Source organism: Borostomias antarcticus, assembly GCF_949987555.1.
Source record: "Borostomias antarcticus genome assembly, chromosome: 3".
NCBI lineage: Eukaryota > Metazoa > Chordata > Actinopteri > Stomiiformes > Stomiidae > Borostomias > Borostomias antarcticus.
The window spans coordinates 904,236-921,735 of record NC_140236.1 but is presented as its reverse complement, the minus strand read 5'-3'; the positions used below and the strand labels follow the sequence as shown (position 1 = coordinate 921,735).

At 47.0% G+C, this 17,500-nt stretch overlaps 2 protein-coding genes across 2 annotated transcripts in view; both read left to right on the top strand.

Annotated features, from left to right (window-relative positions):
• phf8 (PHD finger protein 8) overlaps positions 1–7,226 on the top strand; it is a 22,775-nt gene extending 15,549 nt beyond the window's left edge. The window contains exons 18-22 of the mRNA XM_084436215.1: positions 1–183; positions 767–862; positions 1,017–1,126; positions 1,753–2,119; positions 4,449–7,226. The exon at positions 1–183 is cut by the window's left edge and continues 173 nt beyond it. Coding sequence (XP_084292341.1) covers positions 1–183; positions 767–862; positions 1,017–1,126; positions 1,753–2,119; positions 4,449–4,537 — 845 coding nt within the window. The 3' untranslated portion in view covers positions 4,538–7,226. The remainder of the gene's footprint in view (positions 184–766; positions 863–1,016; positions 1,127–1,752; positions 2,120–4,448) is intronic.
• Positions 7,227–7,739: 513 nt separating this feature from the next.
• The window catches only part of LOC311329937 (neural cell adhesion molecule L1-like), a 63,740-nt gene continuing 53,979 nt past the window's right edge, over positions 7,740–17,500 (top strand). The window contains exons 1-12 of the mRNA XM_084461889.1: positions 7,740–7,767; positions 10,260–10,329; positions 13,460–13,509; positions 13,710–13,779; positions 13,964–14,062; positions 14,400–14,606; positions 16,177–16,329; positions 16,492–16,554; positions 16,726–16,803; positions 16,935–16,985; positions 17,133–17,273; positions 17,323–17,492. Of these exons, the coding sequence (XP_084318015.1) occupies positions 13,735–13,779; positions 13,964–14,062; positions 14,400–14,606; positions 16,177–16,329; positions 16,492–16,554; positions 16,726–16,803; positions 16,935–16,985; positions 17,133–17,273; positions 17,323–17,492 (1,007 nt within the window). The 5' untranslated portion in view covers positions 7,740–7,767; positions 10,260–10,329; positions 13,460–13,509; positions 13,710–13,734. The remainder of the gene's footprint in view (positions 7,768–10,259; positions 10,330–13,459; positions 13,510–13,709; positions 13,780–13,963; positions 14,063–14,399; positions 14,607–16,176; positions 16,330–16,491; positions 16,555–16,725; positions 16,804–16,934; positions 16,986–17,132; positions 17,274–17,322; positions 17,493–17,500) is intronic.

Here is a 17,500-nt window from a genome sequence, read left to right as displayed (position 1 = left end):
GGGTCACGGGCGGAGCTAAGAAGACGGGAGGGGGCGGGGCCTCTGAGAAGAAGACCGCCGCCCCTCGTACCATCCAGCGCCCGGGGAAGAGGCCGGTCAAGCGACCCGCGCGCCACCTCAGCGACGAGGAGAGCCCCGACGACCAGGAGACCCTCGGGACCTGCTTCAAAGACTCTGACTACGGTGAGTCACGCTCTGGGCTTCTGACACCCCCTGCTGCTGACTGGTTAACTCCCCTCTCAGGAACACACCCCCTGCTCCTGACTGGTTAACTCCCCTCTCAGGAACACACCCCCTGCTCCTGACTGGTTAACCCCCCTCTCAGGAACACACCCCCTGCTCCTGACTGGTTAACTCCCCTCTCAGGAACACACCCCCTGCTCCTGATTGGTTACCGTATCAAATTTATAATTTTGGTATCGTGACAACACGTCAGAAGAAGCAGCAAACATGTCGGACGACAGTGAGAAGATTCACGCTGCACCTCCACAATTCAGATCACACATCTGGAAGAAATTCAGCTTTCATAACTCGCCAGGTAAAAAAAATCGCAATAAAGCGTCATATCGAATCGCAATATTACAGAATCGCAATTGCCACAAAAATCGCAATAAAAATCGAATCGGCACCTAAGTATCGGGATCAAATGTAATCGGGAGGTCCCTGACAATCCCCGTCCCTAATCACAGCGCAGTGGGATACTCAGTCTAGTGATGTTCAACTGGCCTGTCTGCTCACGCATGCTTCCTCTGACTCTGTGTTTCAGTCTACCCCTCTCTGGAGTCTGACGAGGAAGACCACGCCAACAAGGCCAAGATGAAGAGGAAGAGGAATTGGGACGACACGCCCTGGAGTCCCAAAGGTAGGACTCGACGAGGACTCTTCCTCGGTCCGAACTCTTCCTCGGTCCGAACGGACTCATGTCTGGACGCGTTTCACGCAGAAGGAAGAAAAGAGAACATGGATTCATGCCGTTGCTAATACCTCTCTGTGCCCCCCCCCCCCCCCCCCTGTAGCTCGGGTCCAGCCCACCCTGCCCAAGCAGGAGCGCCCAGTGAGGGAGGGGGCCAGGGTGGCGTCCGTGGAGACGGGCCTGGCCGCGGCTGCCGCCAAGCTGGCCCAGCAGGTGAGAGGAGTGGGGGGTGGGGGGTGGGGGGCCAAGCTGGCCCAGCAGGTGAGAGGAGGGGGGGGTGGGGGGTGGGGGGCCAAGCTGGCCCAGCAGGTGAGAGGAGGGGGGGGTGGGGGGTGGGGGGCCAAGCTGGCCCAGCAGGTGAGAGGAGGGGGGGGAGGGGGGGTGGGGGGCCAAGCTGGCCCAGCAGGTGAGAGGAGGGGGGGGAGGGGGGGTGGGGGGCCAAGCTGGCCCAGCAGGTGAGAGGAGGGGGGGGAGGGGGGGTGGGGGGCCAAGCTGGCCCAGCAGGTGAGAGGAGGGGGGGGAGGGGGGGTGGGGGGCCAAGCTGGCCCAGCAGGTGAGAGGAGGGGGGGTGGGGGGCCAAGCTGGCCCAGCAGGTGAGAGGAGGGGGGGGTGGGGGGCCAAGCTGGCCCAGCAGGTGAGAGGAGGGGGGGGTGGGGGGCCAAGCTGGCCCAGCAGGTGAGAGGAGGGGAGGGGAGGGGGGGGGGTGGGGGGGTGGGCCGGCGTGCTCCGACTGGGCCTGAGAGATCTGTGAACAAGGCAGCTACTAGTGACTTTATTTGTTTTGCCAAACCCCTGTTTGTTTTTGCGATGTTAACTATCGATTGTAAATCTATTTTTAGGAGCACCAGAAGACCACCAAGAGGAAGTACACCAAAAAGCAGCGCCCCCCTGCCCCCCCCCGCGCCCCCGCCCCCCCCCTCCCCAGGCCGACCCGCCCCCCCCCCTCCCCCCCGCCGGTCACCGAGCCCCCGGCCTGCAGCCCTGACCGGAGGGAGTGCTACTCCGCCAGCCTGCTGGATCACGAGTACACGGCCGGACCCGGCCCCTTCGGTCCCGGGGGCCCCCGGGGCAGCGCCGCCATGGCCCCCGGGGTCTTCCTCACCTCCAGACGGCCCTCCCTCTCCCCCCAGAACAGCAGCGCCTACTCCCCCTCAGCTGCCTCCCCCGCGGGCCTCGCCAGCCCCGGCGCCTCCGGACCCGGACAAGGTAGGGCTCATTTCATCTCTTTATCTGAGGAGGGACGATGCATATCAACCTGACTAGGGACTACAGATGAACATTAGCCTGTTGGCTACATCTGGCATATTTATATTCATGTATGTATTTATTTAAATGTTTATTAATATGTGCTGTCCCTATTTTAAATAAATAAACTAAACTAAATATCAATCAACAACTAATGTAAATACACCAGGTTTAGCCAGGAGGCTGATTTCCATTTGTGGTCCCTGGCCAAGATATAGTTATAGATACAGGGCTGTACATTGCGACATACAGTATATGTCGCACGTGCTATGAAAAAAAAATGTCTGCGATTTATTAGCCCTGTAGCACGCGTGCGACAGACAGCGAGCCGCTTGTATGTAACGTTAGCGTTTATCTTGCGTTAATGTTCCTCAAGCCACCTAAAAGTGCCAGTCAAAGCAACAGCAAATGCAACTAAATATCAGTTAAGCGTAGCATAATCTAGCCTATTATTTATGTAAGCTATGTAAAAAAGGCAGTGATCCTTGTTCAGATCATAGAGAAAAACCCAAACAAACGAGCAAAGGAAAAAGATGTTGAAATTATTAATGAAAAAGAAGATAACCCAAATCATGAAGACACCGCAAAATCAAAAGCCGGGAAAACCTAAAGATGCTTGTCTGAAAACATTTGTTATTATTTCATATTGTATATGTACAGTAACATCCCTTTCCGGGTGGTTTTAAGTGATAAACTGCATAACTTGTGTTCAGTAGAGGGGATAATGCACATTTTATACCTATGCTACAACCTTCTGGCTCTGTGCTACAGAACCATCAACCCCTGTGGCACCAGTGCTATGTGCTAAAAAAAAGTTAATCTACAGCCCTAAGATAGGCATCCTACAATGACACGAAGGTTATTATAGTTAACGAAAACTAACTAAAAAACGAAAACTAGGTGTGAAAAAACATTTTAGTTAACTGAAATAAAAATAAAAACTAGGCTTTACAAAAAAACGATAACTAACTAAAACTGTATTGTGTGTTTACAAAACTAACTAAAATAAACTAAAATTATAGAGAAAATGTCTTTTTTATTCCATACATAAGCCTAGTATTTTGGGTGGATATGAAATCTATCCTCCATGTTCTTTAGCTGTGCCCCTGCGCAGAGGTAATCTGATGTTCGCCAGATGGTTTGTTTTGCACGGAGTGAAACAACGTGAGCTCCCGAGATCTCACGAGGCTAGCGCAGAAAAAAATAACTAAAATTAATACTGAAACTAATAAAAACTAAACTAAAACTAAGCATTATCAAAAAATAAAAAATAAACTAAACTAGCAAATCTGCTTTAAAAACTAAATAAAACTAAACTGAAATTGAACACAAAAAGTTAAAACGATGTAAAAATTAAAACCAATGAAAAAAGCAAAACTTTTATAACCCTGAATGACACAAGATAAAAGTAAAGAATAACACAGCATCATACAGAGCATATGAAAGAAAAACAAATCAAGGAAATAAATACACATAATAGCTCAGGATTTAATTTAAACAATGTTATGGGTGCAGCTCTGGTTTTCCTTAAACCAGTGAGACAGACACAGTTGAGCATCACATGGTACAGTAGTATAATGTCATGTGATACATACTGTAGTAGTATACTGTCATGTGATACATGTACTACATACTGTAGTAGTATACTGTCATGTGATACATACTGTAGTAGTATACTGTCATGTGATACATGTACTACATACTGTAGTAGTATACTGTCATGTGATACAGGTACTACATACTGTAGTAGTATACTGTCATGTGATACATGTACTACATACTGTAGTAGTATACTGTCATGTGATACATGTACTACATACTGTAGTAGTATACTGTCATGTGATACATGGACTACATACTGTAGTAGTATACTGTCATGTGATACATGGACTACATACTGTAGTAGTATACTGTCATGTGATATATGTACTACATACTGTAGTAGTGTACTGTCATGTGATATATGTACTACATACTGTAGTAGTATACTGTCATGTGATACATACTGTAGTAGTATACTGTCATGTGATATATGTACTACATACTGTAGTAGTATACTGTCATGTGATACATGTACTACATACTGTAGTAGTATACTGTCATGTGATGCATGCTGTAGTAGTGTACTGTCATGTGATGCATACTGTAGTAGTATACTGTCATGTGATGCATACTGTAGTATTGTACTGTCATGTGATGCATACTGTAGTAGTGTACTGTCATGTGATACATGTACTGTCACGCCCGCGCATTCTCACTCTGCTGCTCTTCTTCCACCCCCGTTTCTCAGGGAAACGTCCAAAGAAAGGACTTGCAACTGCAAAACAGAGACTCGGTAAAATTCTGAAAATACACCGCAATGGTAAGCTCCTCCTGTGAGAGAGGGAGAGAGGACAGCTCCTCCTGTGAGAGAGGGAGAGTGGACAGCACCTCCTGTGAGAGAGGGAGAGTGGACATCTCCTCCTGTGAGAGAGGGAGTGGACATTTCCTCCTGTGAGAGAGGGAGAGTGGACATCTCCTCCTGTGAGAGAGAGTGGACATCGGAGGATTTTTCTGATTTCTGGAGTACAGATGGATTTCATCAGAGGGTTTGAAGGACTTGACTGCTTTAAGAAAGACTGATTTATAATTATTTTTTATTTTTTACTTTAATCTGATATTTCGTCTGTATATCTAGTCATATACTCACCAGTAACCCCATTCCTGCCCCTACCGCCCCCAAACTATCCACATCTTACTTTGGTACCATTCTTCCACTCTTCATTCATGTCTTGAGATGCGTTCTGTATGGTGAAGCGTTGCATGTTATGAGGTCACGCGCAGCCTGAGCAGAGGAAGGACAACCATGCATACTTACTGAAGAATGGACATTTTAAGGATGAAATCACACACACAATTTGAACATGTGAGAAATGTGTACTAATAGCAATGACAAAATGATGCAATTGAAAATAGTTTGATTGAAAAGAAAAATGTGATTATGTGAAGTCCATCTTTATGACCCATCTTGTAAGTAGGACGATGCTTTTTTACCTTCACTACTGTATAAGGGACACAAAGTTGTCAGTGGTTATGAATATATATCAAGTGTGTTCTCAGAAGAAGGGCCCAGCTAACCCTAATCATCAATCATCATCGTTTGTCTCAGATTATATCTCTCAATTAGATCTTTAATTTAAATAATGTGCAGAGTTATGGTAATGAATCCATTTCTCCTGTAAGATATTATCATCAGACTGATACTATCATAAGCCAGCTTAGTTTGAAGGTAATTGGTATTTCACAGGGTAGATAGATATCCCTGTGCTAGCATAGCAGAGCCTAGAGGCACAGAACACGTTTAGTAAACAGAACTCGGCCCAAATGGGACTTTTGACAGAACAGTAAATGTTGTGATAGGTTAAAATGAAATTGAAATGTTGAAATGTTCTTTAGATGAACTCACTGTTCTTATTTATTCATCTAGAGATGTGTATTTATTTGGTGGTGCTAGGATGCCATCCCACACAGCTCCCTTCTGACATGTCTGTCCTCACGTCCACCCTCCTCCCTGTCTCTGTCATGACCCTCCTCCCTGTCTCCGTCATGACTGTCCTCACCTCCTCCCTCCTCCCTGTCTCCATCATGACTGTCCTCACCTCCACCCTGTCTCCATCATGACTGTCCTCACCTCCACCCTCCTCCCTGTCTCTGTCATGACCCTCCTCCCTGTCTCCATCATGACTGTCCTGTCTTCACCTCCTCCCTCCTCCCTGTCTCCGTCATGACTGTCCTCACCTCCTCCCTCCTCCCTGTCTCCATCATGATTGTCCTCACCTCCTCCCTGTCTCCATCATGACTGTCCTCACGTCCACCCTCCTCCCTGTCTCCATCATGTCTGTCCACACCTCCTCCCTGTCTCCATCATGTCCTTAACAAGTCAGCTAGCTGATCCTAGTTCAGCCCTCTTAGTCATGTGAGATATCACTTAAATTGTTGTAGATATTTCAAAGACATGATTTGTGTCCCAAAGGGTTCACTCGTTCCGTCGTTGTTTTGTTTGTTTTTTACAGTGTTCATTTTAGTTCTTAATTTTGATTCTTTCTTTGTATATATTTTAATTTATATAGCCAACAGGTCAAAGTAATAATGTTGTGGTATGAGTGTAGTTTCTTATCCAGGTCTCTCTTGCAGACTGGAGCCAGCAGAGTCATAGAAGGAAGCATTTTATTTAATCTTCTACACATTTTCAGTTGACAGTGAGAGCGTTGAATTTGCGGAGGGAGCAGGGCAACTTGCTATCATTCAGATATTCACATTGTGTACATAATTTGTTGTAATTTTTTATAGTTCAAGGAAAGACTTCTGTTTTATAGTTCATCGATGAAAGACTTCTGTTTTAAAACATTTTATCTTATACAAAATAATTAGGAAAATGTATACAATTGTCAAAGTTGATTTTTCCTTTATTTGTATGCAGTACTTATGTCATGGTTAGTTTGTCACATTGTCTAGTTAATGTAATGTTTATGTGCTTGATAACCTTATTATTTGTCTCTTCCCTGTTTGTTTTGTTCTAGAATGATAATAATTGATATTTACTCTTGTGTCAGTGTATTTTATGGTTGGCCAACAGTATGTGTAAGAGAGGAAATACCCCGGGCAGCCATTTCCTCCTGGATTTCTGAATGGTCGGCCCAGTTCCAAAACAATGGGCCAGCACCTATACCTCCAAGGCTAGCACTGTCACATGAATGTTTAGTTTCATTTAGTTTATTATTTCCCCATGGTAGAACAGACGATGTTAGCTCTAATGCAGGTCCCGTCAAATCAGCCCTGTGTGTTCTGAGTTTGAGCAATCTGGCGTAAATTGTAATGACATTATCAGGAACATCTGCATTAAACACACCAATTCTTTCTATCTACTTGGATGCCCGTTTTTACCTATAACATTTTTACTCATGACATAACTCTGTGGAAGATTAAATCTCTCAACACATGACTAAGTGGTTGTTTATGATCAAGTATTCCATAGCTATCACTATACTCAATGTTATTATTTCAATGATGGATAATGGTATGGATAAGTTTCTCTCAGGGTTTATTTTATAAATATATGTTCCGTTTTTGGTTTAAGTGGTAATACATAAGCAAAAGGGAAAATTCACATCTTTTAAAATAGAGCCGAGACATAAAAACCCATTTGTTTTATTGAAAAAATGTCAGGTGTTTCCCTTGGTTTTCAGTAAGCTTGAATGAATGTTCATGTTGAGCTGAATTAAAAGTATATTTTTCAAAAAATAAGTGTTGTGTGCTTCATAATGCACCTTGGTTGATTATAGTTCCTCTAGGCCCTGGCTGGGGGGTTTTGCATACGATTCTTTGTGTGATCACAGGTTATATCAAGACACAGTTAAAACTGCTTTCATTTTCATTTCACTAACTTCCATTTTAGTCACATGAATGTGAATTTAAATCACATCCAAATACTTCCAAGTAACTATTTGCTAGCATGGGGAGTGCCCTGCCTCGATGACATAAAAAGCGCAGAATGTGATCTCGCGAGATTTGAGTCAAACCTATCCTGCTCACTAGTGCAAGATGGAGAAGTGAAACGAACACGCACCAAGGTAGGCTAAAACATGCATTCCCACACACGGCTTTGATCATAACCTGATGAAACATTTCAATTTCAATCTACAAAAACGGCTGTTGTCGTGATCCGTACAGGTTTCTCGCGTGGGAACATAAAATGGGTGTCTTTTAAGGGTGAAGTCCGGACATTATGTTGTGCAGACCGCCATTTTTAATGTAGCCATGGACCATGATCCTGATAGAGAGAGAAACGAGTACACTCACACATCACACAGCTGCTACTGGAGAAGTTGGTTGGGAAAAAATGACGCTGTGCGCTAGCTAGTGAGCTAGCATGCTATAGTTAGCAAGCCGGCTAGTGAGCTTCATATCCCCAGGATGTTCTATCGTCTGGTCAAACACATTACAGGGAACACCCGGTGAAAATAACAATGAGTCTGATTGCGTCTAGAAACGGGCTGTGTCACCCTGATGATGACAGACAGGTCCCCTAACTGTGTCACCCCACCCTAGTGACAGACAGGTCCCCTAACTGTGTCACCCCACCCTAGTGACAGACAGGTCCCCTAACTGTGTCACCCCACCCTGATGACAGACAGGTCCCCTAACTGTGTCACCCCACCCTGGTGACAGACAGGTCCCCTAACTGTGTCACCCCACCCTGGGGACAGACAGGTCCCCTAACTGTGTCACCCCACCCTAATGACAGACAGGTCCCCTAACTGTGTCACCCCACCCTGGTGACAGACAGGTCCCCTAACTGTGTCACCCCACCCTGGTGACAGACAGGTCTCCTAACTGTGTCACCCCACCCTGGTGACAGACAGGTCCCCTAACTGTGTCACCCCACCCTGGTGACAGACAGGTCCCCTAACTGTGTCACCCCACCCTGGTGACAGACAGGTCCCCTAACTGTGTCACCCCACCCTGGTGACAGACAGGTCCCCTAACTGTGTCACCCCACCCTGGTGACAGACAGGTCCCCTAACTGTCCACCCTAGTGACAGACAGGTCCCCTAACTGTGTCACCCCACCCTGGTGACAGACAGGTCCCCTAACTGTGTCACCCCACCCTGGTGACAGACAGGTCCCCTAACTGTGTCACCCCACCCTGGTGACAGACAGGTCCCCTAACTGTGTCACCCCACCCTGGTGACAGACAGGTCCCCTAACTGTGTCACCCCACCCTGGTGACAGACAGGTCCCCTAACTGTGTCACCCCACCCTGGTGACAGACAGGTCCCCTAACTGTCCACCCTAGTGACAGACAGGTCCCCTAACTGTGTCACCCCACCCTGGTGACAGACAGGTCCCCTAACTGTGTCACCCCACCCTGGTGACAGACAGGTCCCCTAACTGTGTCACCCCACCCTGGTGACAGACAGGTCCCCTAACTGTGTCACCCCACCCTGGTGACAGACAGGTCCCCTAACTGTCCACCCTAGTGACAGACAGGTCCCCTAACTGTGTCACCCCACCCTGGTGACAGACAGGTCCCCTAACTGTGTCACCCCACCCTGGTGACAGACAGGTCCCCTAACTGTGTCACCCCACCCTGGTGACAGACAGGTCCCCTAACTGTGTCACCCCACCCTAATGACAGACAGGTCCCCTAACTGTGTCACCCCACCCTGGTGACAGACAGGTCCCCTAACTGTGTCACCCCACCCTGGTGACAGACAGGTCCCCTAACTGTGTCACCCCACCCTGGTGACAGACAGGTCCCCTAACTGTGTCACCCCACCCTGGTGACAGACAGGTCCCCTAACTGTGTCACCCCACCCTGGTGACAGACAGGTCCCCTAACTGTCCCCTAAGAGGTCTTTAGCTCGAAACACGAGCAGAGAAGAACATTAAAATTAGTTGTTTCATAATCAGGCCAAAGATAATAAATTTCAATCGAAGTGACAGTTTTAGGCCTACTCTGGTTAGTCAGGTCAACCAGTTTTCAAAATATGATCTTGTATTTGTAATGTTAGGCCATGCTAACGTTAGCAAATCGAAAGAATAGATCACACTAGACACTAAATGTCAAAGCCGGTGTTCAACTGCAGCCATGATGACTTCAGCTGGGTGATTTCTATAGGAGCCCAATAATGTAGAAGACAATACTTTAACTTTTGTATCATCAGGGCTGCGGTTGAATTGAACCTGAATCATGGATGTATTAATATAACCTGAATCCACACTTTGTGTTGCTCTTCAGAGATTGTGTTTGGTTGGTTGGTAGTCATCCATTAATGTTACCCGTTTTTAATTTGGTATGATGTTGAATTGCAATAATGTTGCAAGCAATTTGATTTTGTGCATTTATGAATCATTGTGTGTATAATAGTCATATAGGCTGATCCATATAATATACAGCATTACTCTGGCTCTCATTACTCTGGCTCTCATTACTCTGGCTCTCATTACTCTGGCTCTCATTACTCTGGCTCTCATTACTCTGGCTCTGGCTTTATGCTTATTTTGGTGTTGATGTTGTCCATCTTGTTCTCATCACATTTTATTGATCTTATACTTCCAGATTGTTTAAGGACACCACAAAACTAGCAGAGGAGAACAATGATGGAGCTAACGAGCCAAAGTAGTTTCTGGTATGTACCATCCTAGTTACTGCTATTAATGTCTACAATATATGTACCATCCTAGTTACGGCTATTAATGTCTACAATATATGTACCATCCTAGTTACTGCTATTCATGTCTACAATATATGTACCATCCTACTGCTATTAATATCTACTGAGAACTTGGTCTCTAATGTAATTCTGTGTTTAATAGAAAAGCATTAGGATGTAGATATTACCATATTTTTTTCTGTCAACCTAATGAAAACCTTTGTTAGATTTGTCCTTTATGGGAACTTTAATGCTAATATGTATGTCCTACCATTTTCCCCTCACAATCTCACAACGTTTCACAATCAGGCCGTAAATGTGTGTTGGAAAGGTGTCAGAAAAGCTATTTTAAATCACTCAAGTTTATTCTACATTGTGTTGATTTACAGGTAGTTCATATTATATAAATCAAATGTTTCCATGCTGTGAAATGACATGTAATGCACGCTTGCTATTGTAGTTGGAAATAACAGCTGCATTCATCTGTACATTGATGGAACCTGACTTTGGCCCTCATCAAGTGTATCACATTTTACATTATCCTAGTTATGGATATTAACAAAATATTTGTAGTCAAAGTATGTGGATATATTAGTAGACAAAGTATATGCACAATAATGCGTTATTGAGTTGCAGGAAGTAGCATGCACAGAGGTATTGGCATATCTGCTGTACAATGTAAAACTACAGCAGAGAAGTATGTTCACTTTTTGCAACCCATTTGGAACACCGCACAGCTGCGCGCATTAGCTTAGTTATGGATATTAACCAAATATTTGTAGTAAACGTATGTGGATGTATTAGTAGACAATATGCACAATAATACTGCTGAGTTATTTAGTTGCAGGAAGTAGCATGCACAGAGGTATTGGGCATATGCTCTGCTGTACACTGTAAAACTACAGCAGAGAAGTATGTTCACTTTTCCCAACCCATTTGCAACACCGCACAGCCGCGCGCGCACTCTTATACCAAGACCCAAAAAAAAGCACCTAATCTTTCACTCGGGTCATATCTTCTCTCCTATCGGCTGCTCCGTATAACAATCCAGCGAGAAAACTCTCAAAATACTCTTTAAATACTCTCAAAATACTCTTTAAATACTCTCAAAATACTCTTTAAATACTCTTTAAATACTCCTGAAATACTCTTTAAATACTCTCAAAATACTCTTTAAATACTCTCAAAATACTCTTTAAATACTCTTTAAATACTCTCAAAATACTCTCTAAATACTCTTTAAATACTCTCAAAATACTCTCAAAATACTCTTTAAATACTCTCAAAATACTCTTTAAATACTCTCAAAATACTCTTTAAATACTCTCAAAATACTCTTTAAATACTCTCAAAATACTCCTGAAATACTCTTTAAATACTCTCAAAATACTCTTTAAATACTCTCAAAATACTCTTTAAATACTCTCAAAATACTCTTTAAATACTCTCAAAATACTCTTTAAATACTCTTTAAATACTCTTTAAATACTCTTTAAATACTCTTTAAATACTCTTTAAATACTCTTTAAATACTCTTCAATACTCTTGTAATCCTCCTAACTCGCCCGTGTGTGGTCGGGCCCGTGCGGGGGAATGATTCAGCGCGTTATGACGCGTCTCAGCTAGCTCGCGCTCTGCTAGCCCGTTAGCCTGTTAGCCTCAGCAGCGCGTGGAGGGTAAGTGCGAGCATCCTAACGGCTGGTTAGCACAAACGAGAGATTAAACACTGCTTATATCGTTATATTTTAATATAAATGATTGATTTACGGTGAATTGGACTGTTTCCTGCTACTGATCTGTGTTCCCGGTATGTGTCGGGGTGTTTGTGTGTCGGTTTGAGGTGCAGGGGTTGAGAGAACGGGGTTTGCGGCCTGCTAGCTTAGCATGCTAGTGAAGCCGGGCGCTAGAGTGCTGACCAGCGGCGTGCTGAGCTCGGGGTTAGATGACTGGCGGATATCAGCCCCGTGCTGGTTGCTAGCTAGCTTGTTACAAGTTGCTTATCTATAGACTCCCCATGGACATTTCCTTATCATTAAAGCACAGTGATGGGTTGTTTCTAGTGGCTGACTGTAGTCTTTAAAATGTGTTGACATCTTGTGAAGCGTTAGCTACAGCTAGCTATGCTAACTAACCAGGGAGCTAGCGAGTGAACTAGCTAACTGGCTAACTAGCTAACATGCTAACCAGTGCTAACCCAAGCTAGTTCCAATAAGTCTCCTGCTCATACTAGCGTTACTGGGATCAGAGCCAGTTGGATCCTGACTTGGATGGTTTGATAATATCTTCCTAAACGGGAACAAACGTCAATTATTTTCTGCAACCATCAAACTACAAGCTAGTGAGCTAGCCAGGTTATAGTTATATATTACAGTGAGCTATAGCTAGGTAGCCGACTAACCAGGTTGATTTGTGGTTCATTTTGATCCCATGTTTGATTGTGCCCCTGCCTGGGCCCTATCCCTGTCAAGCTAAACCAGCTGCCTAGCTAGCTATCCTTATTCAACCACATCATGCCAGCTTATAATATGTTGTTTGTGTGTTTTACATGATGTTTGCGGATAGATCTGATATGCACTCGTTGTGTAACCCCACAGATTGATTTGACACATTTGCCCTCCTAATCTGTAGTGGGTTGTGAGTAATTGCATGTAACATGGCTGGATAGCTACTCAACTCTTAGCATGTTTCACCTTTACACCACAAAGACTTGGGTCTGGGAATGTCAGAAAGAAATTGATTTTGATTGATGGACAGACTGATTCTTAACCTTGAATTCATTGGTCAAGATATCGTCTGGTCCTGTATCTTTTGATTGCCTAATGAATTGACCTTTTTCTCCCAACCTGACCCTGGTGTAGCAGTGGCCTATGCATTCATGTACCTGCCCAAGCCTGCACACCCTGCTCAACTGGACACATTGTTTTAGCCCGGCTCTGGCTTTTAAGAATTGACAAAATCGTCTTTTCTTCTTGAGAGGAAGTGTTTTTTTTGTAAAAAATGCCGAGAGCCGTGTTGGGGAACACACTGTCCTGATTAATGAGAATGGTTTCTCCCCCTCATGCCAGTGTTGCACAGGAAATCTGATCGAAGCGTTCTCTCCTTGCAGGTATTGTGAATGAAACATGCTGTTGAGTGGGTATTGCCAAATTACTTACTGTAAGTTGCTTTTGAAGTCTAGTCATATTCCCATACCCTAGGTTTATCATTGTTACTTGTATGGTGCATAGTTAATCTATTGATGGTTTCATTTCCAATCCCCTAAACTCCTCCATGTGTGAGAGTGACATTGTAATGGAGATTGATGTAGACACCTTAGACCTCGGGTACGTAATGTAACAGTCAGCTCGTTCCCACAGGAGCAACTCATAGAAAGTAGCGACAATGAAGGTTGACAGAAGCAAGTTAAAGAAAACCCCAACAGAAGCTGTGAGTATTCATCATGTTAGCTGTGCCGTCCTCTTCTGACTCTCGGAGGTCTTTTCGCCTCTGTATGCTTGTTATTTATGCTCATCTCTCTCTCTCTCTCCCTCTCTCTCTCTCTCTCTCTCTCTCTCTCTCTCTCTCTCTCTCTCTCAATCTCTCTCTCTCATTCTCTCTCTCTCCTCCACAGCCTGCAGACTGCAGGACACTAATAGAGAAGCTCAAAGGATGTAGTGATGAGCAGCTGCTGGTGGAGCTACAGCACATTAAGACCTGGAATATCGGCAAGGTGAGTCGAGCGGGACCACGTGTCACATGCACCGTACATAGTAGCGTCAATGCCCTTCTCTCTCTGCTTGGTTACGGGATGGTGTTTTCATCAAACCCAGCTTCCCAGAGCATTTTTGTAAACAAGGTTTGGTGGCGCCTTTTAGTTAAGTGAGGGTAATAAGCTTGTCTCTTGACATTGAGTGTGACACAACGGACCACGGTTGTCTTCCCCGGGGTCACCAAGGACACCACCTCATCCAGCGCTCATGTTCAGCCTGCATAAAAAAACGAACCCTCCTAATTATAGCCCCAGACTCTTCACCCGACGCTGGCTTGTGTCCCCCCCTCGTCCCCAGTGTGAGCTGTACCACTGGGTGGACCTGCTGGACCGCTTCGATGGCATCCTGTGTGACGCGGGCCAGACGGTGGAGAACATGTCCTGGCTGCTGGTGTGTGACCGGCCGGACAACGGCCAGCTCAAGGCCTTGCTGCTCGCCGTGCTCAACTTCACCGCTCTGCTCATCGAGTACAGCTTCTCAAGGCACCTCTACAGCTCCATAGAGGTAGGTTTGGGGGGTGGGGGGCCTCTACAGCTCCATAGAGGTAGGTTTGGGGGGTGGGGGGCCTCTATAGCTCCATAGAGGTAGGTTTGGGGGGTGGGGGGCCTCTATAGCTACATAGAGGTAGGTTTGGGGGGGTGGGGGGCCTCTATAGCTCCATAGAGGTAGGTTTGTGGGGGTGGGGGGGCCACTATAGCTACATAGAGGTAGGTTTGGGGGGGTGGGGGGCCTTTATAGCTTCATAGAGGTAGGTTTGGGGGGTGGGGGGGCCTCTATAGCTACATAGAGGTAGGTTTGGGGGGTGGGGGGCCTCTATAGCTACATAGAGGTAGGTTTGTGGGGTGGGGGGGCCTCTACAGCTCCATAGAGGTAGGTTTGGGGGGTGGGGGGCCTCTATAGCTCCATAGAGGTAGGTTTGGGGGGGTGGGGGGCCTCTATAGCTCCATAGAGGTAGGTTTGGGGGGTGGGGGGCCTCTATAGCTACATAGAGGTATGTTTGGGGGGGGTGGGGGCCTCTATAGCTCCATAGAGGTATGTTTGGGGGGGGGGGGGGGGCTCTACAGCTCTATAGAGGTAGGTTTGCCTGGGGGGGGGGGGGGCTCTACAGCTCTATAGAGGTATGTTTGGGGGGGGGGGGGCTCTACAGCTCTATAGAGGTATGTTTGGGGGGGGGGGGGCTCTACAGCTCTATAGAGGTATGTTTGGGGGGGGGGGGCTCTACAGCTCTATAGAGGTAGGTTTGGGGGGGGGGGGGGGCTCTACAGCTCTATAGAGGTAGGTTTGGGGGGGGGGGGGCTCTACAGCTCTATAGAGGTATGTTTGGGGGGGGGGGGGGGGCTCTACAGCTCTATAGAGGTATGTTTGGGGGGGGGGGGCTCTACAGCTCTATAGAGGTAGGTTTGGGGGGGGGGGGGGGCTCTACAGCTCTATAGAGGTATGTTTGGGGGGGGGGCTCTACAGCTCTATAGAGGTGGGTTTGGGGGGGGGGGGCTCTACAGCTCTATAGAGGTAGGTTTGGGGGGGGGGGGGGGCTCTACAGCTCTATAGATGTAGATTTGGGGGGGGGGGCTCTACAGCTCTATAGAGGTAGGTTTGGGGGGGGGGGGCTCTACAGCTCTATAGAGGTGGGTTTGGGGGGGGGGGGGGGCTCTACAGCTCTATAGAGGTGGGTTTGGGGGGGTGAGTGGGGGGGCCTCTATAGCTCTATAGAGGTAGGTTTGGGGGGGTGGGGTGCAGTTATTTCAAGGCGATGCATCTCGGTGAAGCACCTGACCTTTTACAGATCAGAAAGAAGGATGAACCAATCTGGTCCCTTGCTCTTTTTAATCATGTCTCCCTCTCTTCCTTGTCCTTCTCGCTCTCTCTCTGTCTCACTGTGACTCTCTCTCGCTCGGTCTTCCTCTCTCTCTCTCTGTCGCTCCCTCTCTCTCTCTCTCCCCCCCCCTTTCCCCTTTCTCTCTCTCTCTGTCTTCCTCTCTCTCTCTCTCTCTCTCTCTCTCTCTCTCTCTCTCTCTCTCTCTCTCTCTCTCTCTCTCTCTCTCTCTCTCTCTCTCTGTATCTCAAATCCTCACAGCACCTGACCACCTTGTTAGCGTCATGTGACATGCAGGTGGTTCTGTCGGTGCTGAACCTCCTATACGTGTTCAGCAAACGGTCCAATTACATCACCCGCCTGGGCTCGGACAAGAGGACCCCTCTCCTGGCCCGCCTGCAGCACCTGGCGGAGGTGTGTGTGTTGTGTGTGTGTGTGTGTGTGTGTTGATTAGCCCTTCCATTGTCCCTCTATAGAGTAACACGCGTGTTTGCCTTACTGACACAATGGGGTTCTATGGCGAGAGGGGAGTGAATTGTGTTCATGTGTGCTTTTGTCCCTCCTCCCCCACCGTAGAGCTGGGGAGGGAAGGAGAACGGCTTCGGCCTGGCCGAGTGCTGCAGGGATCTGCCCATGATGGTGAGCACCGGGCGCGGCCTCGCCTCAGTAGCCCTGCGGTTGACTTTCAAAAATAAAAACAATACACAATAAATGACTGTGTTTCCCCCATTCTGACTGTCAAATGGGACTGATGGTGTTTACCTCCCTTCTAACTACACCCCCCCCCCCCCCCCCCCCCCCCCGGAGCAGAAGTACCCCCCTAGTGCCACCACGCTGCACTTCGAGTTCTACGCCGAGCCGGGCCCCGAGGTCAAAGTGGAGCGCAAGGTGAATACCAACACGGAATTAATTAGTCCCGATCAGCGTGTTACATTTTCCGTCTGGATTTTCACGAGGTCTGTTTGATGAAGTGTCAGTGTTGATTTAATTGAACGTTAATTACAATTCTCTCTCCGCAGCAGACCAGTAGTAACACCCTACACTACATCCACATCGAACAGCTGGACAAGGTAAGCGTGGTGACCGTCCTCGTTGGGCACCGTAGTTTCTGAAACGGGGGGCCCTTTTTCTTCACCTCAGTTTTGAGTTACTCCCCTGGTCTCTCCGTGTGTGTGTGTGTGTGTGTGTGTGTGCGCGTGTGTGTGTGTGTGTCTCAGATCTCCGAGAGTCCGTCTGAGATCATGGAGTCCCTGACCGTGATGTACAGCATCCCCAAGGACAAGCAGACCCTGCTGTTCACCCACATCCGCCTGGCCCACGGCTTCTCCAACCACAAGAAGCGTCTCCAGGCCGTCCAGGCGCGGCTGCACGCCATCTCTATACTGGGTGGGTCCCCCCGGCCACCAGCACCCCCAGTTCAACTCCCACTCCCAGTTCAACTCCCACTCCCAGTTCAACTCCCACTCCCAGTTCAACTCCCACTCCCAGTTCAACTCCCACTCCCAGTTCAACTCCCACTCCCAGTTCAACTCCCACTCCCAGTTCAACTCCCACTCCCAGTTCAACTCCCACCCCCAGTTCAACT